Source organism: Scyliorhinus torazame, chromosome 8 (assembly GCF_047496885.1).
Source record: "Scyliorhinus torazame isolate Kashiwa2021f chromosome 8, sScyTor2.1, whole genome shotgun sequence".
Classification (NCBI taxonomy): Eukaryota; Metazoa; Chordata; class Chondrichthyes; order Carcharhiniformes; family Scyliorhinidae; genus Scyliorhinus; species Scyliorhinus torazame.
In genome coordinates this window covers 119,506,791-119,532,849 of record NC_092714.1, presented here as the reverse complement: position 1 = coordinate 119,532,849, position 26,059 = coordinate 119,506,791, and the positions used below count along the sequence as shown (strand labels likewise).

The window sequence follows — 26,059 nt, the reverse complement described above, 5'->3', positions numbered from 1 at the left end:
TCAACATCAATTTTTTTTTTAGCATTCGGGAACATTGTCTATGTTAAAGTGATAGATGCAAGGTTCATTAATCAATTGGTTGCTGATCACTTCAGAGTTTGCTTTAAACCAGCCTAAGCAAAAGGGGCACATGTGACGGAACAGACTGAATGAATTGTGAGAATGATGGTTATAAAAGAAATACATGGTTTTGCTCTGTAAAGAGACTTGTCTCCTCGATCGAGCCTACAAGGACACTTTTGTTTGATCCAGATAAGAAAAAAGACCCATTAATCCTTTGGTCTTTACCCCAAAATGATCTTATCAAGTTAAGATCCCCAATGTGATTCCTGTCTGATTTCAGTTATTGGAAACCTGGGGCGAAATTCTCCTACCCGCCCCGCCACATTTCTGCCCCGACCGGCCGGCGGGAGTCTCCGTAACACCGGCCGGTCAATGGGGTTTCCCATTGTGGGGCAGCCCCACGCCGTCGGGAAACCCCCGGGCGCCGGCAAAATGGAGACTCCCGCCGGCGGAGAATGACGCCCCTGAATAGGCCTTTTAGCACTCCTGGCCTGAGTGGGGGAGGGAAATCATTCAACCAGAGAACATGGCTGGCAAAGTGTGGGGGTGTAAATGTTCGAACATACAGTGCAGAAGGAGGCCATTCGGCCCATCGAGCCTGCACCGACCCACTTAAGCCCTCACTTCCACCCTATCCCTGTAACCTAATAACCCCTCCTAACCTTTTTGGTCACTAAGGGCAATTGATCATGGCCAATCCACCTAACAGCACGTCTTTGGACTGTGGGAGGAAACCGGAGCATCCGGAGGAAACCCACGCAGACACGGGGAGAACGTGCAGACTCCGCACAGACAGTGGCCCAGTGGGGAATCGAACCTGGGATCCTGGTGCTGTGAAGCCACAGTGCTATCCACTTGTGCTGCCCACAGGTTGGACAAGAAAATGATCAGAAACATTTCCCGATGAAATAAAAAACGACTAGAAGATCTCAAATCATAAATGGTTGACAAGGAGATGAAATAAAAAATATATCAAGCAGGACATGTAACATTATAATTCTGAAAATTTATAGAAGTAGACATTCAACAGTTCAACATTATGATAACATTGGTTCAGTATGATAACAGTATAAATCCAAGCAAATACACACTCTGTGTCTCTGGTATTCACAGTAGCGTTGTCCTATTGCGGTAATTTTGAACACATTTCCAATCAGTTTCTTGCTTGCTGCCAAATTACCGTTTAGATGAAGTGACTCCATGGAGAAAGGTAGTCGATGATATTACTGCAAACTCAGGAGGAAAACAAACCATATTCCACGAGTAATGTACCATGTTGCTAACTCCTACATGGAACCAGCATTTCTGCAGAGGCTGTAGTCTGTTTATCTGAGCTGAGATGTAGACTCATACCATGCAGTTTGGATTCAGTGCTCTACTAACATATAATTGGCAGAGGAGGACTGGCGACAACTGGAAAGAACAACAATCTTAGCAGGGCCATGTGGAATCATAGAATTTACAGTGCAGAAGGAGGCCTTTTGGCCCATCGAGTCTGCACCGGCCCTTGGAAAGAGCACCCTACTTAAACCCACACCTCCACCCTACCTAGCAAACCTTTTGGATGCTAAGGGGCAATTTAGCAGGGCCAATCCACCTAACATGCACATCTTTGCACTGTGGGAGGAAACCGGAGCACCCAGAGGAAACCCACGCAGACACGGGAGTAATATGCAGGCTCAGTTGTGCTAGGCACACTAATTACGGAATAATAGTGCTTTGGCAGCTTTAACGGGCTGGTCTGTGAAAAGAAGGGCAGCACGGTAGCATAGTGGTTAGCACTGTGGCGTCACAGCGCCAGGGTCCCAGGTTCGATTCCCTGCTGGGTCAGTGTCTGTGCGGAGTCTGCATATTCTCCCCATGTCTGCGTGTTTATGATCTGCCCCCCTCCCCAATTGCATCATCATGATGACCTTCAGGCCCATTTATGGTGGTTTCACTGAGTGAAATAGCGCCTCCGTTCTTAATAGCTTCACATGAATCATCCCAATAAAAATCTCTGAAGTATCTCTCCAGGGTGACCAGATATTCAAAAGTCAAAACAAGCGATATTGAAAAGCCTTGGGAAGGTGGGGCCCCTTGAAGAGTGACATGTTGGATGATCAATGGCTTGTATCTGGAGGAGGGTTATTGATGGTCAGCTGATGATATCTCCAGGAATATGTTCAGCTAGAGTTGGCAATCCTATTAAGACATCCACTTATTGAAGAAAGCAGTTACGGATCACAGACTTTTGTTCCAATAATATTTTTGCTTAATTTCATTATTAAACTAAACCAGGTTTGCTTTTCACAAGGTTCCAGAATCCTCTATTCCACTCTAACTTTACTGTGCAGTGAACATTGGCAAGGACCAATCTCTATTTAAAAGCCATGTTTATTCTCATTTGCACACTGGTTCTAACAGTAGGTATTTTCAGTCAGAAGCTGGGTTTTGAATTAGCAAAAGTACCTCAAGTGTGAGAGATTTTGTTTGCAATTTTTCAATGAAAAGTTTGATTGAGCATGCCCAACCACTGAATGTGTGCAATTTAGTGAACTGTGTTGTTTAATTGTAAGATTGAGAGTTTTATATTATTTAGGCCAGGTTTAGATGCTGTTGAGAACCTAGGTTTCGATAAGACCATAAGACCATAAGACATAGGAGCAGAATTAGGCCACTCGGCCCATCGAGTCTGTTCCGCCATTCAATCATGGCTGATATTTTTCTCATCCCCATTCTCCTGCCTTCTCCCCATAACCCCTGATCTCCTTATCAATCAACAATCTATCTATCTCTGTCTTAAAGACACTCAGTGATTTGGCCTCCACAGCCTTCTGCGGCAAAGAGCTCCACAGATTCACCACCCTCTGGCTGAAAAGATTCCTCCTCATCTCTGTTTTAAAGGATCATCCCTTTAGTCTGAGATGGTGTCCTCTGGTTCTAGTTTTTCCTACAAGTGGAAATATCCTCTCCACGTCCACTCTATCCAGGCCTTGCAGTATCTTGTAAGTTTCAATAAGATCCCCCCTCAACCTTCTAAACTCCAACGAGTACAGACCCAGAGTCCTCAACCGTTCCTCAAAAGACAAGTTCTTCTTTCCAGGGGTCATTCTTGTAATTAGAGGAATGGATGGAACACTTTTTAAAAATAAATTTAGAGTACCCAATTATCTTTTTCCAAATAAGGGGCAATTTAGCGTGGCCAACCCACCTACTCTGCACATCTTTGAGTTGTGAGGGTGAAACCCACGCAGACACAGAGAGAATGTGCAAACTCCACACAGACAGTGACCCAGGACTGGGATTTGAACCCGGGTCCTGAGCGCTGTAGGCAACAGTGCTAATCACTGTGCCAATGTGCTGCCCCTTGGATGGAACACTTAACATGTTGGTTATAAGAAGAGCTGGGACCCATCCAACTCAAGTGGGTCTGCGATGCCAGTCTGTCATATACCTTCCCATAGCCTCAGCAATTTGAAACCGTTCGCTGTGATGTAATTTAGAAAAACATCATGAACATCATTTCCATTTATCTATAAAGAGAAATTTAATTGCAAAATGTTGTACAAATACACAAGAAATAGTACAAAATATCAGTATCAAAATTTATCACTGGTACAGACCATTGGGGGTGTAGAGGCATAGATAGTGATTTAGCCATCATATATTAAAGTGACAGATTCACACCAATTTTTTAAAGATCTTGGGTGGGATTCTCAGCAATCGGCGCGATGTCCGCTGACTGGCGCCAAAAATGGCGCAAATCAGTCCGGCATCGCGCCGCCCCAAAGGTGCGGAATTCTCCGCATCTTGAGGGGCCTAGCCCTCACCTTGAGGGGCTAGGCCCGCGCCAGAGTGATTTCCGTCCCGCCGGCTGGCGGGAAAGGCCTTTGCCGTGCGACGCATGCGCGGGAGCGTCAGCGGCCGCTCACGGCATCCCCGCGCATGTGTAGTGGAGTGGGTCTCTTCCACCTCCGCCATAGTGAAGACCATGGCGAAGGCGGAAGGAAAAGAGTGCCCCCATGGCACAGGCTCGCCCACTGATTGGTGGGCCCCAATCGCGGGCCAGGCCACCGTGTGGTCACCCCCCGGGGCCAGATCGCCCCGCACCCCCCCCCAGGACCCCGGAGCCCGCCCGCACCGCCTTTCCCGCCGTTCGAAAGGCTGGCGTGGGTTGACAGCGGCGGGACTTCGGCCCATCGCAGACCGGAGAATCGCCGGGGGTGGGCCCACCGACCGGCGTGATTTCCGCCGACCGGCGCGGCACGATTCCCGCCCCCGCCGAATCTCTGGTGGCGGAGGATTCGGGACACGGCGGGGGCGGGATTCACGCCAGCCCCCGGCGATTCTCCGACCCAGTGGGGGGTCGGAGAATCGCGCCCAAGACCATGGCAAACGTTGGCACTGAAATTTCTTTTAGACTAGGCCACCATGTTCCTGTCTTGAGGACTCTACTGACTGCTATTGGAGAACAATAGATGGAGGGCCCTGGTCCCAAGTTTCTTATGGTTACCTGAAATAAAATCTGAATCCTACTTTTTGACCATCTTCACACTATCCTGCCAATGCACCTCAGACTGTCTTACTCGCTGGGTCTTCGGCAACTTCTTGGGCTGTCAAGAGAAATGGGCATGCTTTGGTCATTAGAAAATGAGGTTGAGGCAAGATGGCCTGGAGTGTCCTTTCTAATGGAGGGCCTGCACCTATTGTAGATGTTGGCCAGCGTCTTCCCATTGTGGAAACCCGTGAAGCCTTGGGGCATATTCAAGGATGGGGTGTGGTGGTAGGGGTGGCAGGTCTGTTATTCCTCTCTGTAGCATCTGGGATATTAATTTTTCCCATTCATTATAAGGAATAATCTAGGAACCAGTGTTCCATTAAAAAACAAAGTAAATGGCTTCAAACCCTGAAAGTAAAGGTTGTGTCAAGTTTTTAAAATTACATTGGGTAGCGGGATCTGAAATTCCTGGCTAAAGTCAATGGACCTTACGCTGCTTGCCAAATATTCCGGAGCAATCCCAGCTGATGGGACAGGAAAATCCCAGCCATTGTTATTTTTCAAATATCATAGATTACTTTTCTTTAATACATTTACATTTACAAAAGCTTTGTGCTTAATCACATTACTCAGTTAGCATATAATATAGCATTGAACAAAATACTGTTAATGACCCAGGACAGTAAAAATCCAATTGGCAATCTGGATGTTTAATAGGTCAAGTAAAAGAGGTGAGTGAGTAGTTAGGTTAAAGATCATTAGGTGGGCATATATCTGACATACACAGTACCTTCGCTACACGGATACAACAGCATTACAGTTGTACTGATAGGAAACATACAATAAGATGCTTGTTATAGTTAATATCAAAACTGTGAGTGTAAGGATCCTGCAATGCCAAAGAAATGTAGGCACCAGAATAAGAATACTTCACTGTGTAAAAATGTCACATTTTACATCCGGGAGAGCAGTCTGGTCTGAAGTAAGTTTTAGTGCTCACACATGTTTGCAGACAAAGAATTGAGGAGCTTTGAATTTGATACATGTTTCTCAGTTAGCAATCTCTGAGGTCTCTTCTTAGCAGGGTCCAGAGGTCAGAATAACATTGTCCAATCCAATCTCTCCAAGTCTGCCCTTTCCTCGTTCTGCTTCAAAGACAATCTACAAAATAATTTAAAAAGCAGAAGCAGAAATTCAATTGCACAAGTCATAAATGATAATAACAAATGATTTCCCTTTAATGTGTTTGATCTCTTTGTTTTGAATTTCTATGCCCGACCACCAATAATTCAAGCTAACAACTAACAGCTTTCATACTACTTTTCATACTAAATTCTCCTGTGTCAATTCAGCAGCATCGATGGTGCTGATAGAATTCACTCTATTGCTGTTGGTTCTGAACTAGCCCAGCTATTTCAGTCAACTGTATTCTTTTCTATGACGAGTGACTCTTGACCTTGTCTTCCTTTGATCTTCCTTGGCCTCTACTTTCATGTATCTCAGTATGTAGGGTCACAGCTACAAAGGTATTCTAGCAACTTCCATTCAGGAAACATGCCCAAAACATTGCGGTTGTCAGGTTACGTTACTGGTCAAATAATCCAGACTAGAGGGCAGTACACCAGAGCAGTTCAGAATTTGAATTTAGTTTTGAAAAAATGAAAATGGTGTTAGTCTATAGAGTCGGTGAAACTGTTACAAGAATGCAACTGGTTCACTAATGTCCTTTACGTGTGACCTAACAAACCATTTAGCTGCATCAAACTACTACAAACATGGATTGCAGTGGTTCACAAGAAATACTCATCGGCATTGTCCGAGGGCAACTAAAACTGGTCTTAACAGGGATGCTAACATCGAAAGACTGAATAAAATAATCCTGCTTTTGGTTCTTGCCAAGGCGTCTACATTCATGAGCAAAATGCTAGGCTTAATGACTCCCAATTGATGATATAACGGAGATCTATAGAATTCATAGAATCTGTACAGTATAGAAGGAGGCCCATCGAGTTTGCACCGACCCTCCGAAAAAGCACCCTAGCTAGGCCCTCTGCCTTATCCCCGTAACTCCACCTAACCCACACATCCTTGGACACTAAGGGGCAATTTAGCATAGCCAATCCACCTAACCTGCGCATCTTTGGATAATGGGAGGAAACCAGAGCATCTAGAGGAAACCCATGCAAACACAAGAGAGAATGTGCAAACTCCACACAGGCCTAGAATGGACAAGTGAAAATTGTAGGAGTGAACATATCATTTACTATTCTGCACCTCAAGATCACCTCAAGAGATTTAGTGGTTCAACACACTGTGCTTCTGTGCAATCTATAACATTAATTTAAAATACTCCCCCTGGTGAGAGAAGGACAAGGAGCTAAAATATACAGAGCGAGCAACATAACCTCAAACTGACCCCATTGCCACTCCTTTGACTTTTCAAATGAAATCAGGCCATGGGCAAGACTCCCATGAAAGGCAGGGAGTGGCCTAATTAACATACCAACGTTATGGCCCGATGACAATATCAGCACTGTAACTTGAATTTAATAGTAAATGAAGGGCAAATGAGCTGTGGAATTCCAGGTAGCTGCTGGCTCCTCAAAGTAAACGGTCATCTTACCACTCCTTGTGGCCCAGGAAGAGCAGGAGTGTCCTCCCCAGCAAGCCTCACAAGGAAGCCTTCGGCCTCTCCAAGCCCGAATGACCAGCCTCGCGTCCCTCAACCCATCAACCTTGATTGCAGCCCTTCTGTTCATCAACAAGATGATGCTCCCTTCCTGAGTGGTGTCAGCCATTTCCAAGAGTCCTTGGCGACAGCCTCTTGCAGATGGTGGTCCATCATGCACGCTGGTAAGGTTTTCGTGGCTGCTGGATAGGTGACGGCTTTACATTTACAAATATATTAATGATGCTGTGCCATTAATAGAATTTACAGTGCAGAAGGAGGTCATTTGGCCCATCGAGTCTGCATCAGCTCTTGGGAAGAGCACCCTACCCAACGTCCGCACCTCCACCCTATCCCCATAACCCAGTAACCCCACCCAACACTAAGGGCAATTTTGGACACTAAGGGCAATTTAGCATGGCCAATCCACCTAACATGCACATCTTTGGACTGTGGGAGGAAACCGGAGCACCCGGAGGAAACCCATGCACATACAGGGAGGATGTGCAGACTCCGCGCTGATAGTGACCCATGCCGGGAATCGAACCTGGGATCCTGGAGCTGTGAAGCAATTGTGCTATCCACAATGCTACCGTGCTGCCCATTAAGATGCGGAAGATCTCTGCATCCTAGCCTTATAGCATTTTCAACTGATTCGGCCTTTCCAAACCCGCCTGACCACCTTTTTTAAAAAAAATATATTTTATTGAAATTTTTTTCCCTGAGCAACATTTTTCCCGCTTACAAAACAAGCGAAACGATAACAGTAACAAAACAGAAATTTTTAAACTTTTTAACAATAATAATAATAATATACAAGTAACAAAACCTCGTACTCTATTGACCTATACTCAACTGAGCCTCCTCCCCCCCTCCCCCCCCCTCCCCCCTGAGTTGCTGCTGCTGGTCATCCGTCTTCCCTCTAACGTTCCCCTAGGAAGTCGAGCAATGGCTGCCACCGCCTGGTGAACCCTTGAGCCGATCCTCTCAGGGCAAACTTTATCTGCTCCAGTTTAATAAACCCCGCCATATCATTTACCCAGGCCTCCAGTCCGGGGGGTTTCGCCTCCTTCCACATGAGTAGGATCCTGCGCTGGGCTATGAGGGACGCAAAGGCCACGACATCGGCCTCTTTCGCCTCCTGCACACCCGGCTCTTCCGCAACTCCAAATAGAGATAACCCCCAGCCTGGTTTGACCCGGGCCTTCACCACCTGCGAAATCACTCCCGTCACTCCCTTCCAATACCCTTCCAGTGCCGGGCACGCCCAAAACATATGTGCGTGGTTTGCCGGGTCTCCCGCCACACCTCCCACATTTGTCCTCCACTCCAAAGAACCTGCTCAATCTTGCCCCCGTTATGTGTGCTCTATGTAGCACCTTAAATTGAATCAGGCTAAGCCTGGCGCATGAGGAAGAGGAATTTACCCTGCTTAGGGCATCAGCCCACATACCCTCCTCTATCTCCTCCCCTAATTCTTCTTCCCACTTTCTTTTTAGTTCGCCCACCGACTCCTCCCCTTCTTCCCTCATCTCACTATAAATCTCTGACACCTTGCCCTCTCCGACCCACACCCCTGAAAGCACCCTGTCCTGTATCCCCTGTGTCGGGAGCCGCGGAAATTCCCTCACCTGTTGTCTAGTAAATGCCCTCACCTGCATATATCTCAAGAAATTCCCCTGGGGTAACTTATACTTTTCCTCCAGTGCTCCCAAGCTCGCAAAAGTCCCATCTATGAATAAATCTCCCACCTTCCTAATTCCCAACTGGTACCAGCTTTGAAATCCTCCATCCATTCTTCCTGGGGCGAACCGATGGTTGTTTCTGATAGGGGACCCCACCAGGGCTCCCCGCACCCCTCTCTGTCGCCTCCACTGTCCCCATATGTTCAGTGTTGCCGCCACCACCGGGTTCGTGGTGTACTTTTTAGGTGAGAACGGTAGCGGCACCGTCACCAGCGCCTCTAGACTCGTCCCTTTACAGGACCTTCTCTCCAGCCTTTTCCACGCCGCTCCCTCACCCTCCATCATCCATCTACGTATCATTGCCACATTGGCGGCCCAATAATAATCTCCCAAGTTCGGTAGTGCCAGTCCTCCTCTGTCCCTACTGCGCTGAAGGAACCCCCTTCTTACTCTCGGAACTTTCCCTGCCCACACAAAGCTCGTAATGCTCCTATCTATTTTATTAAAAAAGGTCCTGGTGATTAAAATAGGGAGACATTGAAATACAAATAAGAACCTCGGGAGGACCATCATCTTAATTGCTTGCACCCTGCCCGCCAGCGATAAAGGCTGCATGTCCCACCTCTTAAAGTCCTCCTCCATTTGTTCTACCAGCCGTGTCAGATTAAGTCTGTGCAAGGTTCCCCAGCTCCTAGCGATCTGAATCCCCAAGTATCGGAAGTTTCTTTCCACTTTCCTTAGCGGTAAGCCTTCTATCTCTCTACTCTGGTCCCCTGGATGTATCACATATAATTCACTCTTCCCCATGTTTAACCTATACCCCGAAAATTCCCCGAACCTCCTCAAGATTCGCATAACCTCTATCATCCCCCCCCCCCCTGGGTCCGACACGTATAGCAATAGGTCATCCGCGTATAACGAGACTCGGTGTTCTTCTCCCCCTCTAGTCACCCCTCTCCATTTCCTGGAGTCTCTCAGCGCCATGGCCAGAGGTTCAATTGCCAGCGCAAACAGCAATGGAGACAGCGGGCATCCCTGTCTTGTTCCCCTATATAATCGGAAATACTCCGATCTATGTCGACCTGTAACTACGCTTGCCGTCGCTGCCCCATAAAGTAGTCTAACCCAGCGAATAAATCCGTTCCCAAACCCAAACCTCCTTAACACTTCCCATAAATACTTCCACTCCACCCTATCAAATGCCTTCTCTGCGTCCATTGCCGCCACTATCTCTGCCTCCCCCTCCACTGAGGGCATCATTATCACCCCTAATAGCCGTCGCACGTTAACATTCAATTGTCTCCCTTTTACGAACCCTGTCTGGTCTTCGTGCACCACCCCTGGGACACAGTCCTCTATCCTCGATGCCAGCACCTTTGCTAGCAGTTTGGCGTCCACGTTCAATAGTGAAATAGGTCTATAGGACCCACACTGCATCGGATCTTTGTCCCTCTTCAAAATTAGCGATATCGTCGCCTCCGACATTGTCGGGGGTAGTGTCCCCCCTTCCCTGGCCTCATTGAACGTCCTCGCCAACAACGGGGCCAACAAGTCCACATATGTTCTGTATAATTCCACCGGGAACCCGTCCGGCCCCGGGGCCTTCCCTGCTTGCATGCTTCCCAGTCCCTTAATAACCTCGTCCACCTCAATCGGCGCCCCCAGGCCTGCCACCGCCTGCTCCTCCACTTTCAGGAACCTCAACTGGTCCAGGAACTGCCGCATCCCCTCCTCTCCCTCTGGGGGCTGAGACCTATACAGTTCTTCATAAAAGGTCTTAAACACCTCATTTATCTTTCCTGCCCTTCGCACAGTGTCTCCCCTTTCATCCCTAATTCCTCCTATCTCCCTCGCTGCTGCCCTCTTTCGCAGTTGGTGCGCCAAGAGGCGACTAGCCTTTTCCCCATATTCATACCTCCTCCCCTGTGCCTTCCTCCACAGTACCTCCACCTTTCTGGTGGTCAGAAGGTCAAACTCGGTCTGGAGTCGTCTCCTCTCCCTGTACAGCTCCTCCTCCGGGGTCTCTGCAAATTCCCTGTCCACCCTTAAAATCTCCCCCAGTAATCTATCCCTTTCCTTGGCCTCTGTTTTCCTTTTGTCGGCCCCAATAGAAATCAGCTCTCCTCTGACCACCGCTTTTAGTGCTTCCCAGACCACTCCCACAGGGACCTCGCCGTCGTCATTGACCTCCAGGTATCTCTCGATACACCCCCTCACTCTTGCACACACTCCCTCATCCGCCATCAGTCCCACATCTAATCGCCAGAGTGTTCTCTGCTCCCTGTCCTCTCCTACTTCCAGGTCCACCCAATGTGGGGCATGATCCGAAACCGCTATGGCTGAGTACTCAGCTTCTTCCACCCTAGAGATCAACGACCTTCCTAAAACAAAAAAATCTATCCGGGAGTACACTTTATGGACGTGTGAGAAGAAGGAATACTCCCTAGCCCTGGGTCTAAGAAATCGCCATGGATCCACTCCCCCCATTTGGTCCATAAACCCCTTAAGTACCTTGGCCGCTGCCGGCCTTCTTCCAGTCCTTGAGCTGGATCTATCTAGCCCCGGGTCCAGCACCGTATTGAAGTCCCCTCCTAAAATCAAATTTCCTGCGTCCAGGTCCGGAATACGCCCCAGCATCCATCTCATGAACCCCGCATCGTCCCAATTTGGGGCATACACATTAACCAACACGACCTCCATTCCCTCCAGCCTACCACTTACCATTACATATCTACCTCCACTATCTGCTACGATGTTCTTTGCTTCAAATGCTACCCGTTTCCCCACCAAAATGGCCACCCCTCTGTTCTTTGCATCCAGTCCTGAGTGGAACACCTGTCCCACCCATCCTTTCCTTAGCCTAACTTGGTCCGCCACCTTTAGGTGCGTCTCTTGGAGCATAACCACGTCTGCCCTTAGTCCTTTCAAATGCGCGAGGGCTCGGGCCCTTTTTATCGGTCCATTCAGGCCTCTCACGTTCCATGTGATCAGCCTCACTGGGGGGCTATCTGCCCCCCTCCCGTGCCGACTAGCCATTACCTTCTCTAGGCCAGTCCCATATCCCGCCTCCGCGCTCCTGCTCGCTCCCCCAGCGTCGCATTCCGCCACCGACCACCCTCTCTTTAGCCATTTCCTTTTGGATTTCCGCAGCAGCAACCCAGTTGTCCCCCCCCCCCCCCACCCCCCCCCCCCCCCCGCTAGATCCCTATCTAGCTTGATTGCTCCCCCCATATCACTTCCGTAAGTCAGCTGACTTCAACTGACCCCGGCTACTCCTGCTCGCTCCTCGGCCCCCCCGGTGTGAGGGAACTCCCATCCGCCTTGCGCCTGTTTTCCCGCCTTATTCTTTCTGGCGCGGGAACATCCCTTTACCTGACCCGCCTCTTATGGCGCAGCTCCCTTTCCCCTCCCCCTCTCCTTCCCTATTCTCTGACTATGTCCCGCCTCTCCCCCCTCACCGGCGCCCACATTTCCCCAGTGTCCCCCCCCTTCCCTGTTTACTTCTCGATTAACTTTCACCATCCCATTAACACAGCACTGGAATAAAGAAGAGAACTCCAGGTGATCATAAACATCCGGAGGGTTGCTTGAAACTGATTGTGGGGATTTTGGGCTGTTTGGGTGCATATCACTGCGGGGGAGGGGATCCATGTGTAAATTGATATCAACATTGTACAAGTACCTCAGGATGTAGATATGAACAGATGATGGATTAAGACGAGGATTAAGAATAGTACGATGCCATTGTCCAATGAACAAACTCTCATGCCTGTTAAACTTTAAACCCTGATAATGTAAAGGCCCTAACTGATGATCAGTTTATTATTATTCTACTCCATTCTTGAGATCAATTTTTAGTATTTTGTTTTTTACTGGGAATGATTGTAAAACTTACCTCAATTCGTCCCTTGGCTGCATCAAAGTTGTTTTTTAAATAAATAAAGCTTTGGAAATGGTGGTCTGGTAATCCCTCACTGATACAGAATCAGTACAAACATTAGCCGAGTGCCTGAATGGGAAAGTTGTGACTTGCCAGAAGCTGAATTGAGAGCCTGAAGGGGCTCAGTAACTAATATTGAAAGATTACATTTTAGGGGGGGGGGCTCTGTCAGCCCTTCCTTCCATGGGGCACTTTCCTTTCCCCAGGCTGCACCCCTTCATTCCCCTTGGTTCCATTCTCCCAAGGTGAAAGTGAGGCAGGTCAGCTTTATAACAGCTCTACGTGCAAAGAAACATACTTGACAAAAACTTTTTCACAAAGACAACGCCCCTTTAAGAAACACCACCACTGAGGAGCAATATCTGTAAACTAAATGCCTGTCACTCTTGATTTTGAATATGACAGTTTGATGTATTTGCTTTCTCCATGAATCCCTCTGGGGAATTCTGAGATGGATCATCTGAACACTCTGTTCAGCATTAACCTCGACTTACCTCACTTATTTTCTTCCAAATGTCTCATTGTCACAAGGCCAATTGCATTGCATTATTTGTCACCCTACTAATGTCTGGTGACACGTGTGATTTCCAAACACAATGGACTGGATTCTCCGATTCTGCAGCTATGTCTGCAGGATCCGCCTGGTCTTATGGCCAAAAAGCCGGTGACGCTCCCGCAGCATCACCTGAACCTTTAATTTCCAATCTTTTTGAATGGCTTTTATGTATCTGACCAATCAGGGTGGAGAGCCAAAATGGCTCACTCTGAAGAACAGGAGGGAACATTTGTTCTCCCCATAATTTCTGACACACCGACGTTGGTCATTTCAGGAATCCGTGATCCATGTTACAAAACTGTTCCCATGATTTTGTTAGCAGGTTGTTAATCACAGGCAAAAACAGGCCTATTTCATTATTTCATGCATGTGCTTGTCCAGGCGGACTGGAAATCACTCAGTTCCCTACAGATTTTGTCGGTTGGGAGGAAGCAATAATTTAAAATGTCTTGTGCTCATTACTGGTGATACACCTGGAGATCTTTGAGGTCTTCATTGAAGGATGCGAGGTACGCCTCGATGCAGCTTAGCCAGTGTTCAAATGTTTCTGTAGCGTCGGCTGCCTGTGGGTCCAACTCCAAGCGATCAGGCTTGAGTGATGAGTTCATCTTTAGGAGTTTAGTGTATTCAATTGATACACCATCAATAACACACGACGAGTGATGAACGTAACTGAGGCTTTAATACACTAAACTGCAAGCCTCCTGCCTCTGGACCTGAACTGCGTCGGAGGCGGAGACTTGCCACCTTTATACATAAGCCCGAGGGGAGGAGCCACAGGCAGAGCCAGCCTGGACAAGCCCAGGCATGCACAAGCGTGCACAATACAATACAATACATATAATGCAATCACGTGGTTTACCACGACTGGTCTTTTCAATTCATTTCAACAAAGTAAAACAAAAACTTGCATTTTAATTTTATTTCCAAAATGTGGTGAGTTTAGTAAACTACTAGAGAGTCACAACCTGGAACTCGCAGCCCTGTTAATGACAGCATAGTGTGTGTGCTGTGAAACTAGTTCCGGGCAGTCAGGTCTCAAATTCGACTGACTTTTTAAAATTACTTATCTTGGTTGCAGGTGTGTTTAATTTAAGCCCAACAATTTCCCAGATCTTCCGATTGTTGAGATTGCAGTTTCTAACTGACCTGAGGCATTTTACACAGTGTATTCAATAAATATTTACTGAAACAGTAGGATTCCTATTCCCTTTCTTCATTACTCCCATCAATCATAAACTCAAACTAGTCTTCTTATTAGAAGTAGCTCACTGACTTACGTTTCTCTGGGTTTCAGGGCTGCTTAGTGCTGCTATTGTGACTCTTCCAATCTTCCAACCTTCGTCTTTATCTTTATTCATCTCCCAGATTGCAGGATCGCGAACATTAGAAAGAATCCGTAGTTTTCCGACCCTCTCTCCCACAAGTCGATACTTAAATGTCAAGCAGAAATCCTCCTCCGGACTCAAATCACCGCTGAGAAGTGTCAAATGACCGACCTCGTTCTTAAGACTGGCAAATGCTGGGACTGCCATGTAGTGTCCAGTGCCTTGTGAATGGAAAATGATATTGGTTAATGAGGGGAATCAATCAAGGATGGTAGCAGTTTTTTAAAAATCCATCTATTCTTTCGTGCTTCTTTATTGAAACCTAGCTGAAGGTTGTGGTGATATACATCACTGTAAATACACAAGGCGTTAATGCAAATACACTTAGACTAGATAAACACTAGAAGGAGCACCAGAGACATCATGACACACAGACATTCAACCAATAGGTCAGTAAGATAGGACACAACCAATGGGCAGTCAAGACACACCCAGAGGTGACACTACCACAGGGGGGCATTACACACACCCATATATAAGGACACAGCACACATGATCTTTCTCTTTCCATTGGAGACACTTAGTGAGTATAGACAGGGTTGATTGAAACACATCACACCCACCACGTGGATTGTAGCAGACTGGTTAGTTAGTCTGAGTAGCTATAGCAGGATTAACAGGAGAGTCAAATCCAAGTAGGAGAATTGTTAATAGTTTAATAAAATGTGTTAAAGCTATCTCCAAGTCTGAACCTTCCTTTGTCAGAGTGTACATCAAGGAAGCAGCTTATGCTACGTCAAGACATGGTACCAAGGAGTGACTGTTTAAATCCATATAGTTTCAACTCAGCAAACCGTGACAACCAGCAACAGCACCCAGGCAAGATGATCGAGATTCCGGTTCCACAGCGGCTCAGGTGCCACGGCAATCTCAGTGCAAACTGGCGTGCATTCAGGCAAAGGTTTGAGATCTTCCTGGTAGCAGCCGACCTACAAGACGTGGCCGATGCAGAAAAGACAGAGCTTCTGCTCACAATTGAGGGTGCAAATGCAGAACAAATCTTCAAAACCTTCAAGTACTCCAGAGGGCAAGAAAAGAGAGACTTCCAGACAGTCCTGGACAAGTTCGGACAATACTGCGAGCAAAACACAAAGAAACCAACAAAAAATGGTAAAAGAGGCACCAATACTAACCACGAGGCCGAGGGAGGTGAGCAACGAATGACAATTTTGATTAGTGGTCATCTTGGAAAAGGTGCGCACATGCGCAGTTGAGAGAAGGGCTAAAAGTAAAGGAACAGTGATCTGCGCATGCGCAATCACTTCCTACGCTCTACGTCACAAGCTTCGTGACATCAGAGACCCCGGACCACGGCCACATAAAGGGGAAATGCCCCAAAATAAAAATAAAAAAATGTAAAGCCTCAAAACATGATTCTTTCACCTGGAACGACAGCACAATGCCTGAACTTCGACCAGTAGCTGAAAGTAACCTCCGCAGAACCCTGCAACAAGCAGTTAGCACCACCCAAAAAGATAATACAGTCCTTGAAGACTACAACGCAGACTTTGATTTCTTCTTTGGACATCGCGAGCCCAATGCCAGCTCCAACACAGAAAGTGATGATATGGTCCTAGAAGACTACGACTCAGACGAAGATTTCATCATTGGATGTGGCGACCCCAGTACCATAACTAGAGGTGTTGTACATTGAAGACCCCGACGATGTGTTCTTCAGGTTGAGGAATCCTCAGCCCAGCATATATGACATCCCAACTCATGAGTGCAGGATTATGCTGTGGCCTGACACCAAGAGTCAGAGAGCGGTACAAGCCCACAGAGAGTGGCCTGCTGCCACACAGAGCGTGGTCCACGCACTGTGAAGAGTCCCCGACTCCACACAGAAAGTGGTCCACGCACCGCAAAGAATCCCCGACTCCACACAGAAAGCGATGAAAGACTCCACAGCGAGACAACTGCACGTCTCCACACAGAAAGTGACTCCAGTGACACAAGCCTCCGCAGAGAGCTCGTGGACAGCCTCCACCACAGAAGCAACGCAAGACACCAGAGCGGCACCACCATGCCAACCCCTCCAGGTGCAACCCTTGTCCCTGACCATCTGCCCACTGACTGCACATAACCCCCAGCGACTGCCAAGGCCTCTGGCATGTGGCCGAAGGCTATTGTTAATAGGGAATTGGTCATCATGGTTAAGTGAGCACCTCCCACATCCCAAGTGGATTCCCATGGGTGGACGGGCCTTGTAGCATGTGGGAGTCATTGACTAGCATCCCAATTACACCTTGATGCATGGAATCTGTGCTTGAACACTGTGGGAGGCAACACCACACACGCAACAGCCAACATCCGAACACCCAGGGGATGGGACACAGCTCCGGGGACATGTCCATCACCGGAGGGTGGGTGAGTGCTACACGGAGGGCAAGCTGCCTGGAGAGATGGGCCAAGGGTTCGGAGGTCGGGCCACATTGCAGAAGAAACTGACAGAGGCACCATACTGGTTGTGGTCAAGGGTGTTTATTATGTTTTGGAATTTTCCACTCTCCCACTGGTGCATCGGCAATGCTCCTCAGTGACAGAGCCATGTTCTGCAGTGCCTCAGCAATGCTCACCTGTGACTGGGACAAGCTCCGCAGCTTCTCCACTATTCCCATCTGAGTGCGGGACATGTCAAGGTCAGCCTGGTACTGGGTGACATCCCCCACTGAGTCGGACATTCTGTCGAGACCCTCAGCCATGACCGTCGCCAACTACGCAACGCCTTGGACACTGATGCACGATCAATTAGACTCGAAGACGAGGTTATATCATAACTGAAGGCTTTAATAGACTAGATCTGTTCCCCAGCAGCTTCGGTACAGAATGAGGGCTGCTGGGACGTCATCTGTTCTTATACCCCGCCTGTCAGGGCGGAACCACATACCATCATCCAATGGCAAGCTGCTAGGCTTACCCAATGGTCTACAGCCTCTCGGGTACCGCAATACCTGATACTACCACAGGCACCTTCACTAATGGTGTCGACGTTGTGCACCAGGCTCTCCACTGCGGTCGCCATCCTAGCGGTGTTGGCCTCAGTGCCATGCATTGCCGATGACATTTCCTACGTCCGTAGCCTCTGGGATTCCTCCAATCGGCTATGGATCTGATGGAGTGATGCTGACATCTCCCTCTGAATGTCCTGACCGCTCCCTATTGTCTCCATCAGCCCAGGTAAACCTCTTTCATAGCCTCCGCATCAGGCAGGGACCCAGCTGGGTCTTGGGATCCAGCAGACTTCCGACTGCTGTCTCGCCTGAGGGTTCCACCTCCTGTCTCCACCTGTTCCAGTCAGCAACTGAGTGGTGCTCCCCAGATTGTGCCCCAGAAGCCTGATCACTAACATTTCCCACCGAGGTGTGTGTATCTGCGCTGGTGGAGGTAGGGATGACAGCTGTGACACCTTGATTGTGTCTTTCTCAGAGCTCCCCTCCGAGGTGGTCTCCTGGGAGGCTGGAGAATGGGCCACCTGGGATGGGCCGGTGCCATCGGATGGAGGGCCTGTGGGAGAATGGACATATGGTCAGTGTGAGAGATGGGCCAGTCAGTACGGCAATAACAACTCACGAACAACAGGTCCTCCGGGTGCTTCCCGGTGATTCCTCACCTCTGCGGCAGACTGCCTGTCCTCAGCCACCCCAGTCACCTCCAGGGCTCATTCCTCGAAGGAGGTGAGGATTCTTAAGTCTGGGCCCTCTCCGGCGAATATGGGAGAGCTTTTCCTGAGGAGACGCAGAGAGGGCATCGTTAGCCACATGCATGGCTCACAGTGGTGGGAAGCGAGCGGGGGTGAAGGAAGGGTTGGGGGTCGCATAGGGAGTTGGAGGGGGTGGATGCTTGCGTGGGGTGGAAAGGTTTCGGGGGCGTTGGTGACTACTCACTTGTGCTACCCGGTGTAGGTCGTTGACCTTTTTTCAGCACTGGAGGCCAGTCCCCCTGGTCACACTCGCAGAGCTTACAGCCACACCCACCTCATCCCAGGCAGCACTGGTTGCCCTGTGACTGACCCTCCGGGACCCTCGGGGCAACAGGACATCACTCCTGGTCTCCACTGCATCTAGGATGTCTGTGCGGAGTCTGCATGTTCTCCCCGTGTCTGCGTGGATTTCCTCTTGGTTCTCCAGTTTCCTCCCACAAGTTCTGAAAGACGTGCTTATTCGGTGAATTGGACATTCTGAACTCCCTCTGTGTACCCGAACAGGTGCCGGAATGTGGCGACTAGGGGCTTTTAACAGTAATTTCACTGCAGTGTTAATGTAAGCCTGCTTGTGACACGAATAAAGATTATTATTTTGAGCCTCCCTAGGTCTGCATTCCCGAATCTTGGGGCTGGCCTCCTGGGTGCCATTGTTGCGAGCTGGGGTCGGGTGAGCGAGTGCTGTTTTATGTGCTGCTCAAACTTGTTAATGGAGGGGCTGGCGAGCGCAGTGCTGGTGAATCGGCTGGCAAGTCTTCATTTGCGGTGAAAAGCCCGTGGGGCCTCGTTAAGTGGACGTTGAATAGTGTTGCCAGCCTCGCTGGGCCGAGCATCAGGCAGCTTGCAGCAGTTCCCGTTCGCTACTACACTTAGAAAGCTTTCTGGAGAATTGCGGCCACAGGTACACACAAACATATGTACCCTATCACACACACACCATTCTATCACGCACACAGATACACATACACACATGTATCCTATCACAAACACACACACCACTCTATCACACACACAGATACGCATACACAATTGTACCCTATCACTTTCTTTAAAATATAGTAATAACTTTAAGACATATCAACCTAGATATCATCACCGGTATTGACCCATCTGTTTCTCTGGGGTAATTGGTAATTAATGGAAGCATAACCTGATGATTAAATAATTGCCCTGCTATCTTAATTTCTAGATTAATGTCAATGACCTAATGATAAAAAACATAAATAACTACATGTTGAAAAGTGGTGTTCTTCCTTAAAAATTACAATTCTTTCCAAATAAAATGTATCTTGATTGTAAAATATAATTACCAATAGGGCGATCAGCAACTTTCCAGTCAAAATCATCCTCTGTGTCCTGTATCCATTCACAAACTCCTTGATTAAAACTGCAGTCTACAGAAAAATCTAAAATGAAGCACAGACTATCTTATTAAGCTGTACCGGCTGACATATTTATTTACCTGAACGTCCTTCCTTGCGATAGAATTTTTTGATAACGGTTGCTGATATGACTTGTTTTCACTTTCACATTTAAAAATTCTCCCACTAGTTTCAGCTCCTGTGACACATGTTTTCATCCTTCAAATGGGGCACAGCCAACCTGCTGAAAGTTTGCTTCTATTATGTCTGTGAAGAGATGCCTATCAGCAGTATAGACTCGGATAACCTTTCGAGTGCTTTATTTTATCAATTCTTTGATGGTCAGAGCTCCTGTGAACTTACCTGTTGCTTTTACTCTGAGCCCCAATTACCTCAGCCTATCGGCTCTCCTACATCTCTCCCCAGATCTCCACTGCGTAGGAATGAAGAGTTCTCACCAAATCTACTTCTCTAACATAGGTCCTTACCCAAGGCCTCCCTTAGTTTCTTCCCTCCTACAATCTTCAAAACGTTAAAATTGAGGGTGTAACTCAACTTTGGAATGGAAAGGGAAATTGTGCAGGGTGCATAATGCTAACCAATTTGCCACCACCTGCTTTGCACCCTCAAGTCTTGTGCCACCTAATTGCTATTATTTATTTTACCTCATCTTCTGAGATTAAACTTGGTGATGCCTTGCACTATATGAACCTTGACCTTTTGAATTTAAATTCCATCTGCTGCTGTGGCGGGATTTGAACCTATGTCTCCAGAGCATGAGCCTGGGTCTCTGGATTACTCATCCAGTGACACTACATTTTGGAAAAGAAAGTTAACTTGAGTTGCCTCCTCCTCCTTGTGGAAGCACACTTATCCCAGTTAACTTATCAAAGGCTAGGAGTTCATAGGCATAGGTGCACTTCCTGCTACTTCGATTCATTAATGTTTACAGCACAGAAGGAGGCCATTTGTCCACACTCGTCAACAAAGATCTGACCACAATAATCCCATTTTCCAGTGCTTGGCCCACAGCCCTGGAGGTTATGGCAGCGCAAGTGAATATCTAAATACTTATTAAATATTACAAGAGTTTCGGCTCAACCAGTCTTTGAGGAAGTGAGTTCCAGACTCCCACCAAGCTCTGGGTGAAAAATCTTCTCCTCAATTTCCCTCTATGCCTTCTACCTTTTACCTTAAATCTGTGGCCCTGGTTATTGATTTTGATTTGACTTGATTTGATTTATTGTCACATGTACCGACGTACAGTGAAAAGTATTTTTCTGCGGCCAAGGAACGTACACAGTACGTACATAGTAGACACAAGAATAATCAACAGGGAACATTGACAAATGGTACATCGACAAACAGTGATTGGTTACAGTGCGGAACAAGGGGCCAAACAAAGTAAATACATGAGCAAAAGCAGCATAGAGCGTCGTGAATGGTGTTCTTACAGGGACCAGATCAGTCCGAGGGGGGGTTATTGAGGAGTCTTGTAGCTGTGGGGAAGAAGCTGTTCCTATGTTTGGATGTGTGAGTCTTCAGACTTCTGTACCTTCTGCCTGATGGAAGAGCCTGGAAGAAGGCACTGCCTGGGTGGGAGGGGTCTCTGATATTGCTGTCTGCCTTCCTGAGGCAGCGGGAGGTATATACAGAATCAATGTGGGAGTGGCAAGTTTATGTGATGCATTGGGCTGAGTTCACCACAGTCTGCAGCTTCTTACGATTTTGGACTGAGCAGTCGCCATACCAGGCTGTGATGCAGTCGGATAGGATGCTCTCTATCGCACATCTGTAGAGGGACATCTGACCCGTCTACTAATGGAAAAAGTGCCTTCCTATCTATCCTATCTATGACCCTCGTAATATTATACACCTCTCTCAGGTTCGCTCTCAACCTTTGATACTTTTGAGCAACATGTTTATACCCCAGTGAGTTGGATAATAGACTACAAAATAAAGTCAATTTGGGGTCATTGCGTTCTCCTCACATCTGGAAGTTGCCTTACAGAGAAATTGAAGAGTTGTGCATCTTAAAGGAGTACCACCCTCTTGGAAAAATGGGGAAGGGATTGAGTTTGAGTAGCCAAATCTGAGTTTTAATCACACATTATGTAGCATTGAGGTGCCATTGTCTTTCAATGCAACACATGTAACTGAATCGATTGTTTGGTAAACTCTTTTGTATGATTGCAAACATTTGTTTGTCATGAAAACAGTGAGGCTCATTTTTAACTTGGCGAATTGGTGTTAACAGGATGGTAACGGTCTTGAAATACGGTTGGGCGACTTACCACATTATAACCTTGAAATTCCATCTGCTGGCATTTTACAGGATCGGGGCTTTGAATAGCTGAAGGGTCCTTCTGTTTTGGGCTCCTTTTAACATGCAAATTGGAGTTCTGTGACATACACAACAATCTGTTGTTTTAGGACAGAAATAGCTGAAGCACTTACCCCTGCTTCACTTGTGTTATTATAAAAAGAAACTCCAAGAAGGTAAGTTTTAATTATTCTTTTCAGGCCCACATAAATCACCTGGGCTGCTGCCATCCTGGGCTTACTCATCTGTGATTGCCACCCACCTGCCCCACTCCCCATCACGACTGACCTTGCTGCCAGCTTGGGTGACACCATACTGAATTCAACAAAATCTGTGGGGAAGCTCATTGGGCACCTGCAGCTTACTGGCACCATTTATATGAAACCATATCCTGTTCACTGTATTGGAGGTCAATCTTAGGTTGTAGACAGCTGACCAATGGTGAGGCTTTCAGTTTTAATGGGGAGGGTGGTATGATGGTAGGAATATTGAGTGGGCCCTGTAATGGGCAGTTGACCTGATATTGTCCATCTTGCATGCTTGCCGCAGTTGAGAAGTTCTGACAAGTATCCCTCTCGAACCAGTAAGACCTGTGGTGATAGTGTGCTGACAGGAAGCTATAATACTGAAACTCCACCGCTTTCAGATCTTCAACAACAGAAGCAAATTACCACCTTACCTTCATTAAGCGGTTCTTGTACGGCGATTTCTTTCTGACCCAGAACCGGACTAAATATTGCGGCTTCATTCCGTCTGGGAACTGAAACAATTGGGGAATAAAAGTAATATCCTGTGAGAATTGGGGATACATTTTGAATCCAATGAGCATATTCTTAAATGAATTCTTACTAAGTTATTCGTAGGTATTATACAATTCTGAGTGGTGAGACTTGGCTTACCCTGGCAATCGCCCACTTGTTCAACTCAGTCAGAGGACAACACAGAGTCAATGCCAGGTCGTTTCCACAGGGAGGATCAATATATGGAGAATACTGGTACCTCTGAGTACTGAACTAAATTGGGTTGGTTGGTGTTGCAGTCATGTTACTAGACTGGTAATCCGGAAACTCAAACTAATAATTCAAAGATGGAAAATTCAAACTTCCCCAAGATAGTTTAAGAAATTGAACTAAAGTTTTTTAAAATCTGGATATAATAAGCTGGAATCAGTAAAAAGTGTTGATAGAGCCCCAACTGATTCACTTATGTCGTTTAGGGACCGTAAACCTTTTACCCAGTGTAAGGTTATTAAGAGACAGCTCTATTAAGTCCCCTTTTGTCATATAGTGTGTAAGAAAAGAGGTCAAAATACACAAGGATCATGTAAGATGATGGCAGGTTTTAAAACGCTTGCTGTTGTTAAAAAGCTAAATCCTTGTTGAAACTTCAAATTGCTGGAGTTAATCGAAAAGAGCAGATGTGCTGGAGTTAAGAGACCATAGTAAGTTACTACCTCTCTCATGGTATCAGTCCTATCTGCCACCCCTCAAGTTCCCAAACACCCCCATCTTCCCCCAATCCACTGGCTGATACCCTGCACCTTCCCCACATGCAATCTTCAAATATGTTCCTCAGAACCCCCTGGCACTATCTAGCACAACTCCTTCATGTCCAGGTATGGTGCCCACGCATGCCACCTGCTATAGATGCCCTGATCCATCAAGCGTGTGGCTCACAGGGCCTTCTCTTTGTCCCCACAGGGGATGATAGCCCATAATAAACGGGAAAGGGTGAAGACAGGGGGAGGAATCCCAGAGATCTGAGTTCTCATCCACTATGCGGAATGGGCCCTGGAGATCACGGGGTTGCCTGAGGAGAGAGCAATGACTGACACTAAGGTTGGCCTGCGCCAAAGAAGATCCGCTGCTCCTTCATGCAGATGATCTGTTTCAACTGAGTTGTTGATGTCCCGTTCACTGACCACATGTCCATTGTCTCGCAGGATCACCATCTGATGAGGCCGGGCCATCCTGAGTCAGAGTTCTGGGGGACTATCTGATGAGCACTGCAGCTGCTAATACACATCGTGTTGAGGGAGTCAGAGGTCAACTGGATCCCAGGACTCAGCTGGGTCCCAGCCAGATGTTGAGCCTTTGGTTCAAGGTTCTCCCAGAGATGATGCAGATGGTGGGACACAGTCATGATATTCAAGAGGTGGTGTCAGTGACATTCCAGCAACTGAAAGGCTGATTGGAGAAGTCCTAAAGCCTTCAGGTGCAGAAGATGGTACCAGAAATGTGTGGCACCTAGGCCAACACTGCTAGGGTGACGACCACAGTGGAAAACCTGGAGCACGATATCCGCACCTTGAGTGGTGGTGTACAAGGCATGGCTCAGTCTATGATGACCGTAGCTGAGGGCCTTGACATCATGTCCCAGTTGATAAGAAACATGTCCCAGATGCAGGTGAACATTGTTGAGGCACTCCAGAGTGTGGCCCAGTCACTGAGGACCACTGCTGGGGGCGTCAACGCCATGGTGCATGCCATGGGTAACCTCCTGGACTGGCAGTGCCAGATGAACCAGAGGCTGCTGGAGCTCACTCCAGCTGCACCTCCATCCCATGGAGTTACCCGGGACCAACGGGCACCGTCAGGGAGGAGGAGGCGCTGGAACCTAACCCGGAGCCTGCCACTAAGGAGATTATGGCAATCTCCAGTTCTTCCGAATCCACCCCCACCCCCCTCCCGACATCGGCGCGTCTCATTGGCACAGAACAGGGTGGCATGACGACGCCTGTGACACTGGTAAGTCGGCCAGGATACTCCGGCTCGAAGCCCTCCAGTGGATGTCCACCATGGGTGGCAAAGACCACAGGGCGTGGAAAGCAGCAGGCTGCCTCCTCCTCCAATGTGCATCCTGGGGATACACCTAGATGTGGCACGAGACTACAGAGGATCAAGAAGAGTGAGGAGCACTGAGTGGGCACTGGTGAGGTCACTATCCATTGCTTGGGGGAATGGAAACCTGTCACATTAAAATATTCACCATTAAAATATTTCCCACCTGATACATGTGAAGCCTCTGTCGCTTTAGTCCTCACCCCACCCCGGCCTGCTGGCTCCCCCACCCCCCTGTTCCCCACACTCCCTGGTCCCCCTGCCCCAGCACAGTAGTTGAAGATCAAAAGCCCCCGATGCAGAGTCCAGCATAAAGATGGCTGTCAACAGAACAACAGGAGTCAGACTTTGGCATAAATTGAGGAGCACCAGAGCATACCTCACAGTGAGTGATCATCATTCACCTGCCTTGTATAGTGGCTCACTAACAGTGCCGACGCAGGCCCATCATCCTGGAGTGGTCGGGGAGGTGGCGGAGTGATTGAGGGAGGCTGGGGGGAGGGGAAAGGGGGAGGTGTTGAGCTGATGGACACAGCCTCGTCCTGGGAGATTCTGGATATGATGAGGGCCTCCCTGGTCCTCCCGGCATGGCAGACCCTTCTCGTTGCCTGTCCTCCGTCCTCCAGCTCCTTCTTGGGTTTGTCCTCCAGCCATTCCTGGTCTGCCTCCTCCTTCTCTAGCATGTCCCCTCATTGCTATGTCAGATTGTGGAGGGCACAGCAGACCACCACAAAGCGAGAGACCCTCTGGGGTGTACTGTCGAGCCCTGCCAGAGCGGACAAGGCAGAGGAACCACATTTTGAGCAGCTTGATACACTGCTTAATGACAGCACGGGTGGCAGCGTGGGCCTCATTATAATAGATCGCCACCTCGGTCTCAGGCCTCTGCACCAGCGTCATCAGCCATGACCTCAGTTGGTTTCCCTTGTCCCCCCACAAGCCAACCCGCCAGCCGTGGGTGGTTCTTGAAGACACCAGGGATCTCCGAATGCCCCAGGACATAGCTGAAATGCATGCTCCCAGTGTAGCGGGCACACACATGCATGATCCTCAGG

At 48.0% G+C, this 26,059-nt stretch overlaps 1 protein-coding gene across 2 annotated transcripts in view; it reads right to left on the bottom strand.

The window, feature by feature from the left end:
• Positions 1-3,567: 3,567 nt before the first annotated feature.
• egfl6 (EGF-like-domain, multiple 6) overlaps positions 3,568-26,059 on the bottom strand; it is a 123,282-nt gene continuing 100,790 nt past the window's right edge. For both annotated transcript variants that reach the window (XM_072514091.1, XM_072514092.1), the window contains 4 exons: positions 22,844-22,924; positions 19,791-19,886; positions 14,673-14,941; positions 3,568-5,704 (listed from right to left, as the gene is read on the bottom strand). In XM_072514091.1, coding sequence (XP_072370192.1) covers positions 5,621-5,704; positions 14,673-14,941; positions 19,791-19,886; positions 22,844-22,924 — 530 coding nt within the window. In that variant the 3' untranslated portion in view covers positions 3,568-5,620. The remainder of the gene's footprint in view (positions 5,705-14,672; positions 14,942-19,790; positions 19,887-22,843; positions 22,925-26,059) is intronic.